At 32.4% G+C, this 19,422-nt stretch overlaps 6 protein-coding genes across 10 annotated transcripts; 5 read left to right on the forward strand and 1 right to left on the reverse strand.

Moving 5' to 3' along the window:
• Window positions 1–357: 357 nt before the first annotated feature.
• LOC128387424 (uncharacterized) lies at window positions 358–2,546 on the reverse strand. Its single transcript, XM_053346621.1, has 3 exons — window positions 2,384–2,546; window positions 2,225–2,279; window positions 358–2,157 (listed from the first exon to the last, which is right to left on the reverse strand). Exons 1-3 carry the CDS (start codon window positions 2,411–2,413, stop codon window positions 482–484), a joined length of 1,761 nt encoding a protein of 586 aa, XP_053202596.1. The 5' UTR covers window positions 2,414–2,546; the 3' UTR covers window positions 358–481.
• Window positions 2,547–2,643: 97 nt separating this feature from the next.
• Window positions 2,644–4,956, forward strand: LOC128387160 (uncharacterized). Of its 5 annotated transcripts, XR_008324991.1 has the most exons (9): window positions 2,645–2,840; window positions 2,918–2,977; window positions 3,054–3,169; window positions 3,238–3,637; window positions 3,697–3,911; window positions 3,968–4,332; window positions 4,509–4,616; window positions 4,683–4,734; window positions 4,823–4,882. XR_008324991.1 is itself a non-coding variant. In XM_053346338.1 (8 exons), the coding sequence occupies exons 1-8, from the start codon at window positions 2,753–2,755 to the stop codon at window positions 4,901–4,903; spliced, it is 1,377 nt and encodes a 458-aa protein (XP_053202313.1). In that variant the 5' UTR covers window positions 2,644–2,752; the 3' UTR covers window positions 4,904–4,956. The 5 variants fall into 5 exon arrangements, 3 of the variants coding, with proteins under 3 accessions (XP_053202313.1, XP_053202320.1, XP_053202334.1); XM_053346338.1 differs by lacking the exon at window positions 4,509–4,616 and having other exon boundaries at window positions 2,644–2,840; window positions 4,823–4,956; XR_008324987.1 differs by having other exon boundaries at window positions 4,683–4,913.
• An 83-nt stretch (window positions 4,957–5,039) lies between these two features.
• LOC128387197 (uncharacterized) lies at window positions 5,040–6,909 on the forward strand. Its single transcript, XM_053346381.1, has 6 exons — window positions 5,040–5,257; window positions 5,336–5,395; window positions 5,472–5,587; window positions 5,657–6,062; window positions 6,122–6,330; window positions 6,391–6,909. The coding sequence occupies exons 1-6, from the start codon at window positions 5,170–5,172 to the stop codon at window positions 6,766–6,768; spliced, it is 1,257 nt and encodes a 418-aa protein (XP_053202356.1). The 5' UTR covers window positions 5,040–5,169; the 3' UTR covers window positions 6,769–6,909.
• A 955-nt stretch (window positions 6,910–7,864) lies between these two features.
• Window positions 7,865–11,016, forward strand: LOC128387187 (uncharacterized). Its single transcript, XM_053346371.1, has 6 exons — window positions 7,865–9,099; window positions 9,165–9,224; window positions 9,304–9,425; window positions 9,485–9,881; window positions 9,944–10,164; window positions 10,225–11,016. Exons 1-6 carry the CDS (start codon window positions 9,012–9,014, stop codon window positions 10,666–10,668), a joined length of 1,332 nt encoding a protein of 443 aa, XP_053202346.1. The 5' UTR covers window positions 7,865–9,011; the 3' UTR covers window positions 10,669–11,016.
• Window positions 11,017–13,882: 2,866 nt separating this feature from the next.
• LOC128387235 (uncharacterized) lies at window positions 13,883–15,035 on the forward strand. The gene is made up of 3 exons (XM_053346426.1): window positions 13,883–14,128; window positions 14,190–14,407; window positions 14,464–15,035. Exons 1-3 carry the CDS (start codon window positions 14,059–14,061, stop codon window positions 14,854–14,856), a joined length of 681 nt encoding a protein of 226 aa, XP_053202401.1. The 5' UTR covers window positions 13,883–14,058; the 3' UTR covers window positions 14,857–15,035.
• A 357-nt stretch (window positions 15,036–15,392) lies between these two features.
• LOC128387389 (uncharacterized) lies at window positions 15,393–17,308 on the forward strand. The gene is made up of 5 exons (XM_053346588.1): window positions 15,393–15,480; window positions 15,693–16,337; window positions 16,397–16,470; window positions 16,595–16,742; window positions 16,802–17,308. The coding sequence occupies exons 1-4, from the start codon at window positions 15,393–15,395 to the stop codon at window positions 16,691–16,693; spliced, it is 906 nt and encodes a 301-aa protein (XP_053202563.1). The 3' UTR covers window positions 16,694–16,742; window positions 16,802–17,308.
• The last annotated feature ends 2,114 nt before the right edge of the window (window positions 17,309–19,422 follow it).

A 19,422-nucleotide genomic window follows, 5' to 3' on the forward strand; every position in this document is an offset into this window, starting at 1 on the left:
TCAGACCATTTTCCCGTTTTGGGATGAATTTCACTAAAAGCGCTCAAAGTCAGAACAAAAAATTACAAATGTGTTGATTTGTTTTTACTCTTAAGCTCAAAATCAGATAAAATCGCATCTAAAATATTAGGCTAAAAGCAGCTTAAAATGTCTGATGTCCTTTAAAAGGTTAACAATTAATTAGTCATGAATAAGTGACAATTCCTTTGGGTGAAAACATAAACAAGTTCAGTTCCTTATCAGCTGATGGAGTCATAGTTACATAAACACTCAAGTGTAAGTAAGAAGAGTGATTGATGAATATTTAAACCACTATGATTAGTTAATTGTTGAATTTCAGTAAATTAATCGACAAAATTTGTTCTAAAAAATTTATTTCTTTTCTTTCTACAATTAAAATAATAATAAATCATTAAATGTCCAGCATCTTGAATATGATTAATTTTTTTATCCAAATGGATAAGCAATTAAATTGATCTTTTCAATATCCACTTGGAGTTGAAGTTGACAAACTTAATTGATCAGCAACGGGAACAAAAAGAGATCTGACTCGACCAAATAGAGAGGTACAGTCATCGAAATTAGTTAAATTAGTTAAATGATGTAAACCAAAACTGAGTCCAATAATTTCTGAGTCTTTATCAATCCATCCATAAGGAATTGTCGGTCTTGGTGTTGACGGTGAAGCGACGAAGATGCTTGAAGGATAAATTGCATTAAATTCATCGAAAAATTGCTTAATTGTCTCAGGTAATTCAACAATAACAATTAGGCAACTATTTCCATACAGTAAAATGGACCCAATTAGACCAAAAATTAACGATTGATCGGGAATCGCTTCAATCTTATCAAAATGAACAGAAATGATACCAATCGGTTCGAGTTGACGTAACATTAAGCATTTGTTGATTGTCTCAAAACTGGAATGATTAAGTTGAGCTTTTCGAACCAAGTCGATGGCCTGTGGCGTGATTCTTTCATTTCTCCATAAAATGGAAGCGATTACGTTGAATCGATCTTCGATTCCCAATGAAACGAAATTCTTATTGCCTTTCAATGGCATTTTCCACAAATTAACATCATCAATATGAGGTGAAAACGAAGCCATTGGAACACGACTTTGAAATGATGGTTCTCCCAAAAGTTTATATTCAATGTTTGTGTGATTAAGGAAAGTGTGAGTTCTCGGTGAAGGACAATCATTAATTGTATTGACGGTGAAAAGGTGACAATTAGTTATTTCTTTGGTTATTTCAAATGCACTTGAAATATTGGATGTCCACAGACTCGTACTGCGGATCATTTGGTATCGTTTAATTATGGAAATCAGTTCATCAATCTTTCGAAAGGTCAACAATTTAATGCTTTCCTCATCAGGATTATCAGAAGGTGTTAAAATCGGATTAATTGCATCAATTTGTAATGCAACTTGTAATCTCTCTGATTTGGTTAATTTTGCTTCAAACTTTTCAGCAATTTTTTTTCTGACGCTTTGTTGAATCCAAATGTCAACCTTACGATGGACAACTGGAAGGCTACTCAACATGTCCAGCAATCGGTCAACGGATGAAAAAATATCAGCATCGTCAAAGATAATTGCCAAGGTGGGTGGATATGTAATTGTTTTGGTTGTAGACGGAGGTGCAAAGTCAGGGGCTGGTGATGGTTCATCTTGAAGTGCGACTGTTACACTCACTAAATTAGACTTCTTGATTGCATCAACAATTAACTTCAATCCTGCATAAACATCAGCATTTTTGTATGGCACAAGGAACTCAAAATGATTGACAAGTGTTAAATTCGGGATCAAAAGAGTTTCCAAAATCTCTAAGATGCTTTGATTCGGGTTAAGGCAAATTTGTAAGGTGGTTTTTGGCTTATCCTTTGGTTGCGTTTTCAATAGTAACTTTATTGATGCCAATGAAGTTTTCACTCGACTCAAAATCAAACCATAATCGGTGTTAGTGATGATCGATTCAAGAGAAGCAAACAATTGACAGTCATCAATTGATGACAAGATTGTCCGGAAAATTATAAATCGGGTAAAAATATCAGCATCAGATTCACTTGAAGTGAATTCAATTTTAGAAAATTTTATGTATTGAGTTAATGATGAATAACCACCAATGTAGATTGGAAACAGAAAATATCCTTTACCTGTAAACAGAAATAAGAGTAGATAATTTTAATGAGACGCTCTAATCTAATCAAATTAATCACATACCAGGGTGACTTTTGTAATCAGCATGGAATTTGTTACTCGGAGCTTGAATCCAATTCTATTAGAAATATAAAGGAATCAAAAGAGAAAATAATTACAATAGAAAATGGTAAACAATTGAAAAGATTTAGCATAAAGAACAGAAAAAGTTTCATAGATTACCACTAATCTGACCGCAGTTTCTTTATCCATGTTCCACAGACTTTTGTTTAACTGGATGAAATCCACCAAAGAAGCGAAAACAAGTTAAATCAATTACAATTAAAGAGAAACTTAATTGGTGGTGATTAAAATGTTACAACAATAAGTTTATCAAACAGATGAACAGAATCTGTTCAACAGATTAAATTATCGCCGAAAGAGAAAATTTCGCCATCTGGTGACAGCGAATCGACTCAGTTATCATTTTCTTTTCTTTTCTTTTTAAATCAACAATTGATTAATAAGAGTTCAATTTAATCCAGTTTATGAAAATTTGTTCTTTCTTTTATAATTTTCATTCATTTTCTAGAAATAATTACATTTGTGAAAATGGAATTGGGTGATTTACCGTACGAGTGTTTATTGTGTATATTTGATTGTTTTTCGAATCTCAAACTGCTTTTGAATCTGTCAACAGGTAAGACAATTTTGCTGCTTTTTCTATTTAGAAATGAGATTTAATTCATGTTTTCATCGTTTTACTTGATTGGTCAGTTTGTAAACAATGGAACATTTTGGTGAAACAGCGACTGAAAAAAATTCGACATTTACATGGTAAGTCAATTTCATATCGCTCATTGGAAAGGTAGAATTAATTTTGTTATTCTTTTGCATTATTCTTCTAATTAAGTCGAGAGTAAATCCGATTTATCATATGTCCCTTTTTCATCTGACAATCACATCTACACGGATGATATTGGATATTTGGAAAGAGTTAATGTCTCTCAGTTATTACCGAACCTTAAGGTGAGATCATACCTGTCTATAAGAGAGGAAATGAATAATCAATTTATTTTCAATTCGAACTTTTCCAGTTTTTTACTAAAAAACCTTATCTAGGGTCAAGATGTACCTGTAAAATGATGGTAAATGTTTTGTCCACTTCGAAACCGTTGGTTGGACTCATTTGTAAAGCTCAATGTCTTGTCGCAGGAAGGATGCTAGGCTTTTACTGCCACGTCAATGTCGATGAGATGGTTAAACACTGTGGTAACCTCGAGTATCTGGACACCTTGTTTCAACCTTTTCTGCATAGCTATTTCTTAAAATATAAATTCGGACAAAATTTGAAATATTTTGAAGGTTCAATCGAAAGTTACAACGAAGATCCGGAAAATAAAGATTATGAAACGCTGTTGGAGGAAACAAATTTGCTATGTTGCTACTTGAAGCAAATGTCAAATCTTGAAGTTCTGAGTTTGAGAGAACCACTAAGTAATTATATCAAATAAGTTATTGGTCATCTATACTAATCGTCTTTTTTTCGCATTCAGTTGAACCTCGTCTTTGGCCTTTACCAAAAATGAAATTGGAAGAGATTCGATTTAAGGATATAACCACAGAAACGCCAGTCTTCCAGTTCTTGCCTTTGCTCCCTGATTTACGAAGTATCGATTTGGGTATTCGTTATGTTAACCATGATAATGAAGCTTTTCGTGATTCGTATACTCATCTGAATGTCCAAGATGTAGCTCTAGACATCCAGGTCGTAAGTTTTTTATCTTTATTTTCCTTATTCTAATTTTAATTTCATTTATAATTCAGTTCGGAAGGTCGAGTATCAGATGCTTGAAGCTGATTAGAAGTATTTTGATCAAGTTTCCTAATCATAAAAGACTGTTCATTCGTCTCACTTACCAATTTTCGATAACTAATGAGGATTTGGTTCAGATAATCAAAAATTCACCGAATTTAACTCTATTTGTCTTGGATGTAATGAGTTGGGGAGATGCAAATACTATTGAGACAATCGATAAATTCTGTAAATCAACAGGTCGTCGAATATCCTTTTACTTGCTTCGCGATGATCGCACATGGAATTACTCTGTTAGAACTGGATCATATACACGATATGTATTGGGAGAAGATTGTGCGAATCCTGGAACGACTGATAACAAATTCTTACAAAAGTACGTTTATTTAAATTCGTATTAATTAAGCTCGAATTTTTAATCACTCCAACTTTTTTTCTCAACATATCAAAAGAAAATTCGAGTGTTTTTTATTATTCGTTAAATTTTTCGACAAAATTAAAATGTTTCTTTGAGAAAATAGTTGTTAACTTCATACTGAATTCATATTCTAGAAACAATTAAATTTTTGACAATGGAATTAACTGATTTACCTTACGATTGTTTATCGTATATATTTGATTGTATTCCTGACCTTAAATCGCTTTTGGATATGTCAACAGGTAAGACAATTTTTTTGCTTCTTATTTAGAGTTTAGATTAAATTCATATTTTAATATGTTAATAAGCAATGGAACATTTTGGCGAAACGAAGAATCAACAAAATTCGATATTTACATGGTAAGTTAATAATAAGGTAATTTAATTTTGAATTACAAAAAGATTAAATTAACTGCATCTTTTCAATTCTCCTTATCCATGGACAAAGTTGAGCAAGATATCGAACCTGATCTTGCAGCGTCTCCCAATCATCTTTATACGAATGAATCCATTTTCAGCAGAATGTTGATTAGCTGGATAAGATTAACCAAAGAAATGAAAACAAGTTAAATCAATTAAAATTAAACAGAACTTAATTGGTGGCAATCAACAACAATAAGTTTATCAAACAGATAGAAAATGAGAAACTTTCGCCATCTGGTGACAGCGAATTGACTCAATTTTCTTTTTAAACCAACAGTTGATTAATAAGAGTTCAATTTAATTCAGTTTAGAAATTTAAACGTTCTCTTCAATATTTTCATTTATTTTCTAGAAATAATTAAATTTGTTACGATGGAATTGGGTGATTTACCTTACGATTGTTTATCGTGTATATTTGATTTTATTCCTGATCTTAAATTGCTTTTGAATCTGTCAACAGGTAAGACAATTTTGGCTGCTTTTTCTATTTAGAAATGAGATTTAATTCATGTTTTAATCATTTTTCTTGATTGGCCAGTTTGTAAACAATGGAACATTTTGGTGAAACGGCGACTGAAAAAAATTCGACATTTACATGGTAAGTCAATTTCATATCCCTCATTGGAAAGGTTCAATTAATTTTGTTATTCTTTTGCATTATTCTTCTAATTAAGTCGAGAGTAAATCCGATTTATCATATGCCCCTTTTTCATCTGACAATCACATCTACACGGATGATATTGGATATTTGGAGAGAGTTAATGTCTCTCAGTTATTACCGAACCTCAAGGTGAGACTATTACTTAAGGATTAGAGACAAAATGACTCATCAATTTACTTGCAATCTGAAATTTTTCAGTATTTCTCCAAAAGCTCTTATCTGACTGGAAAATGTACCTGTAAAATGTTGCTCAATGTTTTGTCATCAACATCGAACCCGTTAATTGGACTCCATTCTGAAGTTCCATGTGATTTCGGCTCTGGCTGCCACGTCAGTCTCGATGAGATTGTTAAACACTGTGGAAGCCTCGAATATTTGTATTCATTGCATGAACCATTTCGTGACAGTTATTTCTTTAAATATAAATTCGGGCAAAAATTAAAATACTTTGATGGGCATTTCGAAGGATACTTTGATCTTGAGTCAGATGAAGAAGAAGAAGAAGATATAGATTATGATTCCAGATTTGAAGAAATAAGTTTACTATGTCGCTACTTTAAGCAAATGCCAAATCTTGAAGTTCTGAGTTTGGATAAACCACTAAGTAATTATATTAGAAAAGTGATTGATCATCTATTCTAATCGTTTTCTTTTCGCCTTCAGTTGAACCTCGTCTTTGGCCTTTACCAAAGATGAAACTGAAAGAGATTCAACTCCGAGACATAAGATCGAGTTCGTCAGTCTCCCAGTTCTTGCCTTTTTTTCCTGATTTACGAACTATCCGTTTGCATATTCGTGAAGTCAAGGATAAAGGTTCTCCTGATTCGCATATTCATCTGAATGTCCAAAATTTTTTTCTAAACATACACGAAGTAAGTTTTTTATCTGCATTTATTTTCGTAATTCTAATTTTAATTCTATTTGTCATTCAGCCTCAGAGCTCACACGTCGAATCATTGAATTTAGTTAAAACTGTCATGGCAAAGTTACCTAATTGTACAAACCTATGCATTCTTCTCCTACAAGGGGTTATCACGATAACTAATGGAGATCTTATCGAGATAATCAAAGTTCTGCCAAATCTAACTCTATTTGTCTTGGATGTAGAGAATTGGGAAGATGCGAATATCATTGAGACACTCGATAAATTCTGTAAATCAGTCGGTCGAAGAATAAATTTTATCTTGCGTGGCACTGCACATCACGGAACAAAGGGCGCTCGCTCATATACACGATACATATTGAACGAAGATGTTTCGAGTCCTTTAAAGATCGATTATGAATTCTTACAAATGTGCCACGTTTATTGAAATTCGTATTAATTAAGCTCAAGTTATTAATCACTTCGACTTTTTTATGCTCATCAAAAGATACTGTAAATGTTTTCTATTCGTTGGATTTTATTGCCAAAATAAAGTTGTTTTTATGAGAAGACAATTTTTAATTGTGAATCTTTGGTTGCATTTTAATTGAATTGCTGTTCTAAAAATGGAATAGTAAATGATGATTTATTCTTTTATCGATTAATCGACAAGGATTAACTCTGGAAAGTTAAATATAAGAAATTGGTCGGCGTGTTGGGGGCGAATTAGCCAAGGGGTATTTTGCTTTTTTTTAAAACTCCAGTTGAACTACTCAGTACAGAAGATTTAACTAGAAAACTAGAAACTTTTCTACAAATAATTACATTTGATACAATAGAATTGACTGATTTACTTTACGATTGTTCATCGTGTATATTTGATTGTATTCCTGATCTTAAACTAATACTTTTGGATCTGTCAACAGGTAAGATGATTTTTGTGGTTTTTTATTTAGAAATGCGATTAATTCATACATTTATTGTCATCATTGACCAGTTTGTAATCAATGGAACATTTCGGCGAAATAAAGACTGAACAAAATTCGACTTTTACAAAAAGATTGAATTAACTCTGCCATCTTTTCAATTCTCCTTAACCGTGACCACAACGCGATATCGATTTTGACCTTTTAGCATCTCCCAATCATCTTTATACGAAAGATGTCGAATTGATGGAGAGGGTAAATGTCACTCAAATTTTCCTCAATCTCAAGATTTTCTCCAAATGTTATACTCTCGAAAAAATGTGTACCTGCAAAATGATGGTCAATGTTTTGTCAACTTCAAAACTGTTGATTGGACTCATTTGCGACCTTTTCGCCGTAGTTATTTCTTAAAATACATATTCGGCCAAAATTTGAAATACTTCGAAGGTTCGATTGAAGGTTGCGAATATGAGGAAGATAAAGATTATGATTTCATGTTCATAGAAATCTATCTACTGTGTTACTACTTGAAACAAATGCCAAATCTTGGAGTTCATCATATGAAAGAACCGCCGAGTAATGATGAATTATTAATAATATTTGTAAATGAATTTTCATATTAATGACTTTTTTATTTACTTAGTTGAACCTCGTCTTTACCGGAAAACAGGAACCTAAACAGATCATCATAGCGACGAAACATTGGCCTTCGATATATCGTTTTCTAGATTTACGGAGTGTTTCTCTGGATATTCGATCAGTGAGAGGTGAAGATGATTCTTTCAAATTTTCTAATACTCACCTGAATATCCAAGATTGCGATTGATTTTCTTTGGTATCTTATCATTTTTATTCTAATTCTGAATTCTACATAGGATTGTATTTATCATCCAGTATAAATACTCGCCTGTCGTTGAAGCTGATTAAAAGTGTTATGGTCAAGTTCCCTAACTGTACAAACCTGTGCATTCATCTCATGAAAAAGATTTTAATAACTAATGAGGATTTGATCGAGATAATCAAAATGTTGCCCAATTTAACTCTCTTTGTTTTGGTGATAAGCAATTGGGGAGACACAAATACTATTGAGACAAGCGTTAAATTCTATCAATCGCCAGGTCGTCGAATATCCTTTTACTTGCTTCGCGATGATCGAATACGGAATCGCACGACCAGAACTGGATCATATACACGATATGCATTGAACGAAGATGTTGCGGATCATTTGAAGACCGACAACAATTTCGTTCGGAGCTTTTTTCGTTGTGAAAAAAAAACCAATTTTTCTTCAAACAATTGGTTGTCCAACATTCGGTTTTTCTTATCAATTGTAACTACAAGTTAAAGTTATCATTCATCTCGATAATAATCTAGTATATAATAGTTTTCTACTTTGATATTAGTTCAATCCAGTCATCTCTCTCTCTCTCTCATGCTACCACCTTTTTGATTGTCAAGACAATTTGATACTTCAGTTTCTAATTGTTATGTGTGCATTGTTGTTCATTTATTGATTCAATTTTTCTTCTAACAAAAGGAAAAAGTCTTATTTAATCTCTTATCGGTTGTCAAATAAGATTAACCATGGACAATTAAATACAAGTACTTTGGGGGTCTGTTGATAGCAAATCAGTTTTGGGGCTCAATCATTTTGCTTTCCTTCTGGAAAACTCCAATTGAACTTAATTAGTATAGAAATTGTAACTTGTTGAATATTCTCATTCTGGATTTCATTCATTTTCACAAACTAATTACCTTTGTGACAATGGAATTGCGCGATTTACCTTACGATTGTTTATCGTATATAATTGATTGTATTCCTGACCTTAAATCGCTTTTGGATATGTCAAAAGGTAAGACAATTTTTCTGCTTCTTATTTAGAGTTTTGATTAAATTCATATTTTGATCACTGATCAGTTTGTAAACAATGGAACATTTTGGCGAAACGAAGACTGAATAAAATTCAACATTTACATGGTGAGTTGATAGTAAGATAATCTTATTGTGATTTACAAAAAGATTGAATTAACGCTGCCATTTTTGCATTTCTCCTTAGCAATGGCCAAAGTTGAGCTCGATATCTATTCTGACCTTGCAGCATCTCCCAATCATATTTACACGAATGATGTTGGATTGATGGAGAGAGTAAATGTCTCGAAAATGTTTCCAAATCTCAAGGTGAGTTCACTTAACAAGCAAAAAGTCTTTCTCTAATCCATTTCTCTTCGAACTTCAAGTTTTTCACTAAAAGTGATATGCTTTATACCCAATGTACCTGCAAGATGATGGTCAATGTTTTGTCAACTTCGAAACCATTAATTGGGCTCATTTGTAAAGAGCCATGTCTTAGTTCAAATTCTCTAACCAGTTTGTGCTGCTTCGATATCGATGATATTGTTAAACATTGTGGTAGCCTCGAGTACCTGGATTCCCATGATGAACATTTTCTTGAAAGTTATTTCGTAAAATATAAATTCGGCAGAAATTTGAAATATTTTGAAGGTTATGTCGTAGGTTACGAAGATGCTGAAGAGGATACAGATTTTGATTTTTTGTTTGAAGGAGTCTCTATACTTTGTTCCTACTTTCAGCAAATGCCAAATCTTGAAGTTCTGCATCTGAAAGACCCACCGAGTAATTATAATGATTTGTCATCTGAAATCTTTTGGTATACTAATGACTTTTTCTTTACTTAGTTGAACCTCGTCTTTGGCCTTTACCTAAAAACATGAACCTAAAACAGATCGATTTTGACATCATATCGACAAAAACATTGGCCTTCGAGTTCTTATCTCGTTTTCCCGATTTACGGAGTGTTTCTCTTGATATTCGATCAGTGGAAGATAAAGATGATGTTTTCAAAGTTTCCGATGCTCATCAACATATCCAAGATTGCGCTCTACATATTGGAGGAACAGTAAGTTTTATGTGCTATCTTATGAATTTATCTCAAGTTCGAATTCTATCCATCATCTAGTATCAAAGCTCACCTGTCAGACCGTCGAAGCTGATTAAAAGTGTTATGGTCAAGTTCCCTAATTGTACAAACCTGTGCATTCATCTCATGAAAAAGATTTTAATAACTAATGAGGATTTGATCGAGATAATCAAAATGTTGCCCAATTTAACTCTCTTTGTTTTGGTGATAAGCAATTGGGGAGATGCAAATACTATCGAGACAATCGATAAATTCTGTCAATCGTCAGGTCGTCGAATATCCTTTTACTTGCTTCGCGATGATCGAATATGGAATAGCACGACCAGAACTGGATCATATACACGATATGCATTGAACGAAGATGTTGCGAATCATTTGAAGAATGACAACAAATTCATTCGGAGCTTTTTTCGTTGTGAAAAAAACATTCAACTTTTCTTCGAAGAACTGATTTTTCAGGATTTTGTTTCCTCATGCAAGTGAAAATAATCAAGCATTCCAATAATAATCGTGTATATTATTATAATAGTTTTCGATCTTGATGTTAGCTTAATCCAGCCATCTCTTTATCTTGTTGCTATTAACTTTTAGACTATCAAGACAATATGATAATTTTTTGATTGTCAATTGTTTGTTTACTATTTACTTGAGTCAATAAATGATCCAAGTCATTAATTCAAACAGTAAATGTTTTATAAATAAAATCGTTTAATTATTAGTTCAAGAGAATCAAAAAATATCAGCTAATAATTTTAGCTGAAAAACTGAGCTTCAAAGTTTCGTTGTATTTTATGCAATCCGATCCATTAATCGCTAATTATAAATCGTCAAGTAAATTTAAATAATTGCTCATTGTGTATATCTTTTGATTAAATTTCTCTTCCAGAAAAAGTAAAAAGTCTTATCGAGTCTCTTATCAATTAGTCGAAAAGAATAACCATGGACAATTAAACATAAGTACTTGGGGTGTCCGGTTGTAAGCTTCAGCATTTGGCTTTTCTTTTGAAAAACTCCAATTGCACTTAATTAGTATAGAAATTGTAACTTGTTGAATATTCTCATTCTGAATTTCATTCATTTTCACGAACTAATTACATTTGTGACAATGGAATTGGATGATTTACTTTACGATTGTTTATCGTGTATATTTGATTGTATTCCTGATCTTTTATTACAGTCATCCCAACCAAAAAGAAACAGTTTGCAACGAGCAAGAAACGGTCAATAGTCAATATTTTGCTCTCTCGGTTTTTGACCGATTTACCTAAAGCTCCAGTTTCGTATTATCGATTAAGTTTATTAATCACTAAAATGATGATCAAAAATTAATTTTTGCATCTGATTTGTAGTCATTGATAACTTTTGTATAATTTTTACTCAACTGTTTCACCTAAAATGCAAACTGTTTCTCGTCGTTTGCAAAGTGTTCCCTCTATTTTCAAAGGTTAGGACCTTTGAGTTGGAAGACAAGAGTCGTAAAATCTTCCCCACCCCCGTTTCTTGCTCGTTGCAAACTGTTTCTTTTTGGTTAAAAAGACTGTAATTTGACATTTACATGGTAAGTTCATAATAAGGTAAGTTCATTGTGATTTACAAAAATATTAACTATGCGTCTTTTCAATTGTCTTTATCCATTAAATTAATGCTACCATATTTTCAATTCCAATTGCCACCAAAGTTGAGCACGATATCGATTCTGACCTTGCAGCATCTCCCAATCATCTACACACGAACGTTAGTGGATTGGTGAAGAGAGTAACTGTCTCTCAAATGTTTTCCAATTTTATCAAGTTTAATATATTCAACAAAAATAAAAAAAATCTTTTTCTAATCGATTTCCACACTGAACTTCAAGTTTCCAACTAAAGGTGATACGGCCTGGACCACGTGTACGTTTAGATGGTCAATGTTTTGTCAACTTCGAAAAGTTGATTGGACTCGTTATTGGCTTAGATCCATGTTCTTTGGAAAATCCAGATACATCTGACACTTGGTTTCATGTTGGTGTCGATGAGGTCGTTAAACACTGTGGGAGCCTTTGGATTTATTGTATCGACCTTTTATTCGTAGTTATTTCTTCAGATTTAGATTCGGCCGAAATTTGAAATACTTTGAAAGTTATATGCATGATTATGATTTCAATCTAGTCTATGATCGCGCTCTTGGTTTTAAAGACACGCGTTTTCTGAGCCGGTAAGACTCAAGATATGTCCGTCAGCTCGATATTTAAACTTTGAGCTGATTTTTTTTCGGCTTAAAGTTACAGCTACATATGAAAATGGACTTAATTGTTCAGTTAATTGTGTTTGTTTAAATTAGGTTAGGTTAGGTCTTCGCTAATAAGGGTCACTATGACCAAAGAAAGGCCCGGAGGGCCTGAGACAATCAAACCGAACCTTAAGCCGAGAAAAAAATCAGCTGAAAATTGAAAATATCGAGCTGACGGACATATCTTGAGTCTTACCTCTGAGCCTTATCAGAAGCTGATTGAAAGTGTTATGGTCAAGTCGCGTTATTTGCCTTGGATGTGAAGAATTGGGAAGATGCAAATATCATTGAGACAATCGATAAATTCTGTAAATCATCAGGTCGAAGAATCAATTTTATCCTGCGTGGCGATGGCCAAACAATGGGCGCTCACTCATATACACGATACATATTGAACGAAGATGTTGCGAGTCCTTTAAAGATCGATTATGAATTCTTACAAATGTGCCACGTTTATTGAAATTCGTATTAATTAAGCTCAAGTTATTAATCACTTCGACTTTTTTATGCACATCAAAAGATACTGTAAATGTTTTCTATTCGCTAAATTTTATTGCCAAAATAAAGTTGTTTTTATGAGAAGACAATTTTTAATTGTGAATCTTATGCTGCCTTTTAATTAAATTGTTGTTCTGAAAATGGAATAGTAAATGTTGATTTATTCTTTTATCGATTAATCGAGAAGATTAACTCTGGAAAGTTAAATATAAGAAATTGGTCGGCGTGTTGGGGGCGAATTAGCCAAGGGTATTCTTTTCTTTTATAAAACTCCAGTTTAACTTATCAGTTTAGGAATTTTAAGTTTCTGTTAAATATTGAATTTGTGTTAATACTTTCATTTATTTCATAGAAATATTAAATTTGTGAAAATGGAATTGACTGATTTACCTTACGATTGTTTATCGTATATATTTGATCGTATTCCTGACCTTAAATCGCTTTTGGATATGTCAACAGGTAAGACAATTTTTGTGCTTCTTATTTAGAGTTTAGATTAAATTCATATTTTTATCAGTTTGTAAACAATGGAACATTTTGGCGAAACGAAGACTGAACAAAATTCGACATTTACATGGTAAGTTAATAATAAGGTAATTTAATTGTGAATTACAAAAAGATTATATTAACTCTGCCGTCTTCTCAATTCTCCTTAAACGTGGCCACAGCACAGCAAGATATCGATTCTGACCTTTCAGCATCTCCCAATCATCTTTATACGAACGATGTCGAATTGATGGAGAGAGTAAATGTCTCGAAAATGTTCCCCAATCTCAAGTTTTTCTCCAAATGTTATAATCTCGATAAAATGTGTACCTGCAAAATGTTGGTCAATGTTTTGTCAACTTCGAAACCGTTGATTGGACTCATTTGTGAAGCGCCATGTCTTTTCTCAAGTCCAGAGCATCTTGGCTCTCGCTGCCACGTTGATGTCGATGAGATTGTTAAACACTGTAGAGACCTCAGTACCTGGTTACATTGTATCGACCTTTTCTTCGTAGTTATTTCTTAAAATACAAATTCGGCCGAAATTTGAAATACTTTGAAGGTTCGATTGAAGGTAGCGAATATGAGGAAGATAGAGATTATAATTTCATATTCAAAGAAATGCATCTAATATGTTATTACTTGCATCAAATGCCAAATCTGGAAGTTCTGCATATGAAAGAGCCACCATGTAATGAATTATTTGTCGTAGATAATAGATTGGTATAATAATGACTTTTCCTTTTAATTAGTTGAAGCTCGTCTTTGGTCTTTTCCGAAAAACATGAAACTGAAACAGATCGAATTTGAAATCGTGTCGACTGAATCATTCGCCTTCCAGTTCTTATCTCTTTTTCCCGATTTACGGAGTGTTTCTCTTGATATTCGAACAGTGGAAGATAAAGATGATGTTTTCGAAGTTTCCAATGCTCACCCGAATATCCAAGATTGTGCTTTACACATTGGAATAGTAAGTATTCTGTAGTATCTTATGAATTTTATTTAATTCTAAATTCTTTTTATCAGTTTCAGTATCAATGCCCAGAAGTCGACCCAATGAATCTAATTAAAAGTATTATGGTCAAGTTCCCTAATTGTAAAAACCTTTTCATTCGTCTCATGGAAAGGCTGTCGATAACTAATGAGGGTTTGATCGAGACAATCAAAGTTTTACCCAATTTAACTCTTTTTGTCTTGGATATAAAGAATTGTGGAGATGCGAATACTATTGATATAATTGATAAATACTGTAAATCAACAGGTCGTCGAATATCCTTTTACTTGTTTCGCGATGATAGAAAATGGAATCACACACTTGGAACTCGAACATATACACAATATGCACTAAACGAAGATGTTGCGAATCATCTCGAGGCCGACAGCAAATTCGTTCGCTCGGAGTTTTTGCGTTGTGAATGAAAAAAGTTGAATTTCTCTTTAACCGATCGATCGATCGGAGTTTCTTATTACATGAAACGAAAAGTGAAAATTTTCATAATAAAAAGTATTATTGTTCTCGATCTTGATATTATCATTTCAAACTTTTCATAAATTCAATCAAAAGTCTCTTCCTCTCTCTCGGTTGCTATTAACTTTAAGTTTGTCAACACAATTTGATTTTTTAGTTTCTAAGTTTTCAAATGATTATGTAATTAATTGTATCAGTAAATGGCTCAAATCATTAGTTCAAATAGTAAAACTTTTTAGTTTTTGATAAAAGTGATTAATTAAACTATCCTTTTGTTCAAGAGAATCAAAAAAATATAAGCAAATGATTTTAGCTAAAAAACTGAACTTAAATGTTTCGTAATTTGCTGGAATTTTTTCGATTGATTCGTAATATGAACTTCATACGAATACTTCATAAAATGAGCTAAAACTCATATTTTATAATTGATCAGTTTGTAAACATTCTGAATTTCGTTCATTTTCACAAACTAATTACCTTTGTGACAATGGAATTGACTGATTTACCTTACGATTGTCTATCGTGTATATTTGCTTGTATTCCTGATCTTAAACAACTTTTGGACAAGTCAACAGGTAAGAAAATTTTGCTGCTTTTTCTATTTAGAAATGGGATTAAATTGCTGTTTTCATCGTTTTACTTGATTGGTCAGTTTGCAAGCATTGGAACATTTTGGTGAAACAGAGATTGAAAAAAATTCGACAATTACATGGTAAGTCAAGTTCATATCGCTCATTGGAAAGGTTAGATTAATTCTGTTTTTCTTTGCACCATTCTTCTAATTAAGTCGAGAGAGAAAATTATTCATCGTATGTCCCTTTTTCGTCTGACAATCACATCTACACGGATGATGTTGATTTAATGGAGAGAGTTGATGTCTCTCAGTTATTACCGAACCTCAAGGTGAGACTATTACTTAAGGATAAGAAACAAAATGACTCATCAATCTATTTCCAATTTAAACTTTTCCAGTTTTTATCCTTGAGTCCTGTTCATGGTGACAAATGTACTGGTAAAATGGTGGTCAATATTTTGTCATCAGCAGCGAACCCGCTGGTTGGACTCATGTGTGAAACTACATGTGGTTGTTGTAATCTTAATATCCCTTCTCTTGTAAATTGGTGCCTTCAAGTTAATGTCGATGAGATTGTTAAACACTGTGGAAGCCTAGAGTATATGACTATATTGGAACAATTTTTTCGAGACATTTATTTCTTCAAATATAAATTTGGACAAAATTTGAAATACTTTGACGGTTATATCAGAGAGTACGAAGTTGAATGTTTAGATGAATATGAATGTGAAGACGAAGATAAAGTTAAAGATAAAGAAGATGAAGATTATTATCGATCCATGCTCGACATAAAACTGCTGTGTCGCTGCTTGAAGAAAACGCCAAATCTTGAAGTTCTGCTTCTTGGAAAACCACAAAGTAATTATATCAAACAAGTTATTGATCATCTATTCTAATCGTTTTCTTCTCGCCTACAGTTGAACCTCGTCTTTGGCCTTTACCAAAAACGAAACTGAAGCTGAAAGAGATCAGATTTGACGATATATCCTCAAGTTCGCTGGTTTTCCGGTTCTTGCCTTTATTTCCTGATTTACGATTTTTCGCCATCAGTTGAACCTCGTCTTTGGCCTTTACCAAAAATGAAACTGAAAGAGATTCCATTCCAAGAGAGATCGAGTTCGCCAGTCTTCCAGTTCTTGCCTTTATTTCCTGATTTACGGAGTATCGAGTTGAATATTCAGCTAGTTAGGGATGAAGATGAAGGATTTTCCTGATTCGCATACTCACCTGAATGTTCAAGATGTAGTTCTAAAGACAGACAAAGTAAGTTTTCATCTTTATTTATTTCCGTTATTCTAATTTTAATTCTACTTATCATCCAGTATGTGTTCAGCTCACCCGGCAGATTTTTGAATTTAATTAAAAGAATTATGGTCAAGTTCCCTAATTGTAAAAACTTTTTCGTTCATATCTCACAAGAACTTTCTATAACTAATGAGGATTTGATCGAGATAATCAAAATTGTGCCCAATTTAACTCTATTAGTCTTGGATATAAAGAATTGGGGAGATGCAAATACTAATGAGAAACTCAATGAATTCTGTCAATCAACTGGTCGAAGAATCAATTTTATTTTACGTGTCGATGGTCAAACAAGTGATCAAACCAGGGCTTGCTCACACACATATACACGATACGCATTGAACGAAGATGTTGCGAGTCCTTTAAAGATCGATAATGAATTCTTACAAAAGTTTGTTTATTGAAATTCTTATTCATCAAGCTCAAATTTGTAATCATTTCAACTTTTGTACTCAGCATATCAAATGAAAAGTCAAGTGCTTTTTATTATTCGTTAGAAGATTTCAAAATAAAGTTACAGTGAAAATCATCTTGAGTCCCAATAATAAACTAATATCGTTTTCAATCTTGGTATTAGCTTTTTAAACCTTTCAAAGCGCGATCCAGTCATCTCTTCATCTCTCTGCTGCTGTTGCTATTAACTTTAGATCGTCAAGACGATACGATTAGGTTTCTAATTGTCAAGTGTTTGTTTACTTGTTACTTGAATCAATAAATGTTTAAAATCATTTATTTAACAGTAAAAACTTTTGCAATCTTTGATACAGTCAAATCAGAATGAATATACCTTTAAGAAAGAATTAATGTTTCCAAAGAAAGTCAAAAAACTAATCCTTTAGGAGGTGATTAGGATAATCTCCTTTCAAATTGAATTAATGGTTCGGAGTCAATTCCACAATCTTTTAAGTAAACATTGAAGTAAATCCTTTTGTCTTTAGCTAAATTTGAATAGAAAATTTAATTTTCTAAGGTTCATAGGTATTGCTGCTGAATAGGTTAGAAATTCTGGGCCTCCAGATGATTCATTATATTGAATACTAGGTTGAGGTCCAGGCCCTGAAATTAAAATCAAATTAATTAGATTTACATCTCACACCTAACCAAACCTAACCTAACCTAATCAAACCAAACCAAATCAGACAATCACCAAACTTTTCACCTCTTTTTATTAGTTATTTATATCAAAAAATTTGATAAAAATTGGTAAAAACTTGTCCTTTCTCAAGCTAAACAACCTTTCAAAAGGATTATCCCAAAAGGATTAAGATTTACTTTTAAGGGGATTGTGGAATTGACTCTACACCGAATTAATTTAGTAAAAGAAAGGACCAATGCAGTAAAAGTTTCAATTAACTTTCAATACTAATCTACAATGCAAACTTTCTCTTGCTTTTCTAACAAGCAGCCAGTCTTCAGGGCAAAATAGATTGACTTATGCTTAACACGGCAAAACATTAAATCAATCTGAAAGGAGATTATCTTAATTACCCCCCAACGGATTAGTCTGTTTTTCTTTCTTTTCAAACATTAATTCTTTCTTAAAAGTACAGTCACCTGCCAGATAATGAGACTGCCAGATAATGAGACTCTCTCTGAAAATAGCTTAAAATCACTATTTACACAGAAAATTTGATTTCTATTAATTAAGAAAATTTCGATCAAATTTCTTAAAAATGATTAATTAACAAAAGCAAACAATTAAAAACACAGCTCGGTTGTCTTGGTTACAATAGAAACGTTATTTTAAGAGAGTCTCATTATCTGGCAGTTGACTGTATATGAATTCATTCTGATTTACTGGAAATTAGAATATTATTTAATCATCAGTACATGAGAATCAAAAAATATCTCCGAATGACTTTAGCTGCAAACTGAGCTTCGAAGCTGGTTATTTCTGGTTCCTGATTGGTCGGTAATTATAAATCGTCAGAGTTTAGATAATGGCTTTATTGTTCATCTATTGATTCAATTTTGTATCTGAAAGGAAAAGTCTTATTCAATCTCTTATCGATATGTTGAATAAGATTATTATATAATTATAATTATATTAATTATAATTATAATATTATCTAATATTAATATTATCTTATAATTATTCGAGATAATCTGACCGCAGTTTCATCCAATTTCTGCATATTGTTGATTAACTGGATGAAATAAACCTAAGAAACGAAAACAAGTTAAACCAATTACAATTAAACAGAACTTAATTGTGATTAAATTTCTCTTCAAATTGAAGACTTCAATATTTTCATTTGTTTTCTAGAAATAGTTACATTTGTTACAATGGAAAAAATTAATTACGATTGTTTATCATGTATATTTGATTTTTCGAATCTAAACAGCTTTTGAATCTGTCAACAGGTAAGAGAACTTTTGTGCTTTTTCATCTAGAAATAATTAAATTTATATTTCTATCATTGGTCAGTTTGTAAATAATGGAACATTTTGTGAAACCGCGACTGAAAAAAATTCGACATTTACATGGTAAGTCAAACGCATTTCGATCATTGGAAAGGATAATTAATTCTGTTACTATTTTGAATCATTCTTCTAATTAATTAAGTGCAGAGTAAAGACGATTTACCATTTACCTATTTTCATCTGACAATCACATCTACACGGATGATGTTGGATTAAT

The sequence above is a fragment of the Panonychus citri genome, unplaced genomic scaffold (genome assembly GCF_014898815.1).
Source record: "Panonychus citri isolate SS breed McGregor unplaced genomic scaffold, ASM1489881v1 Contig00002, whole genome shotgun sequence".
Lineage (NCBI taxonomy): Eukaryota > Metazoa > Arthropoda > Arachnida > Trombidiformes > Tetranychidae > Panonychus > Panonychus citri.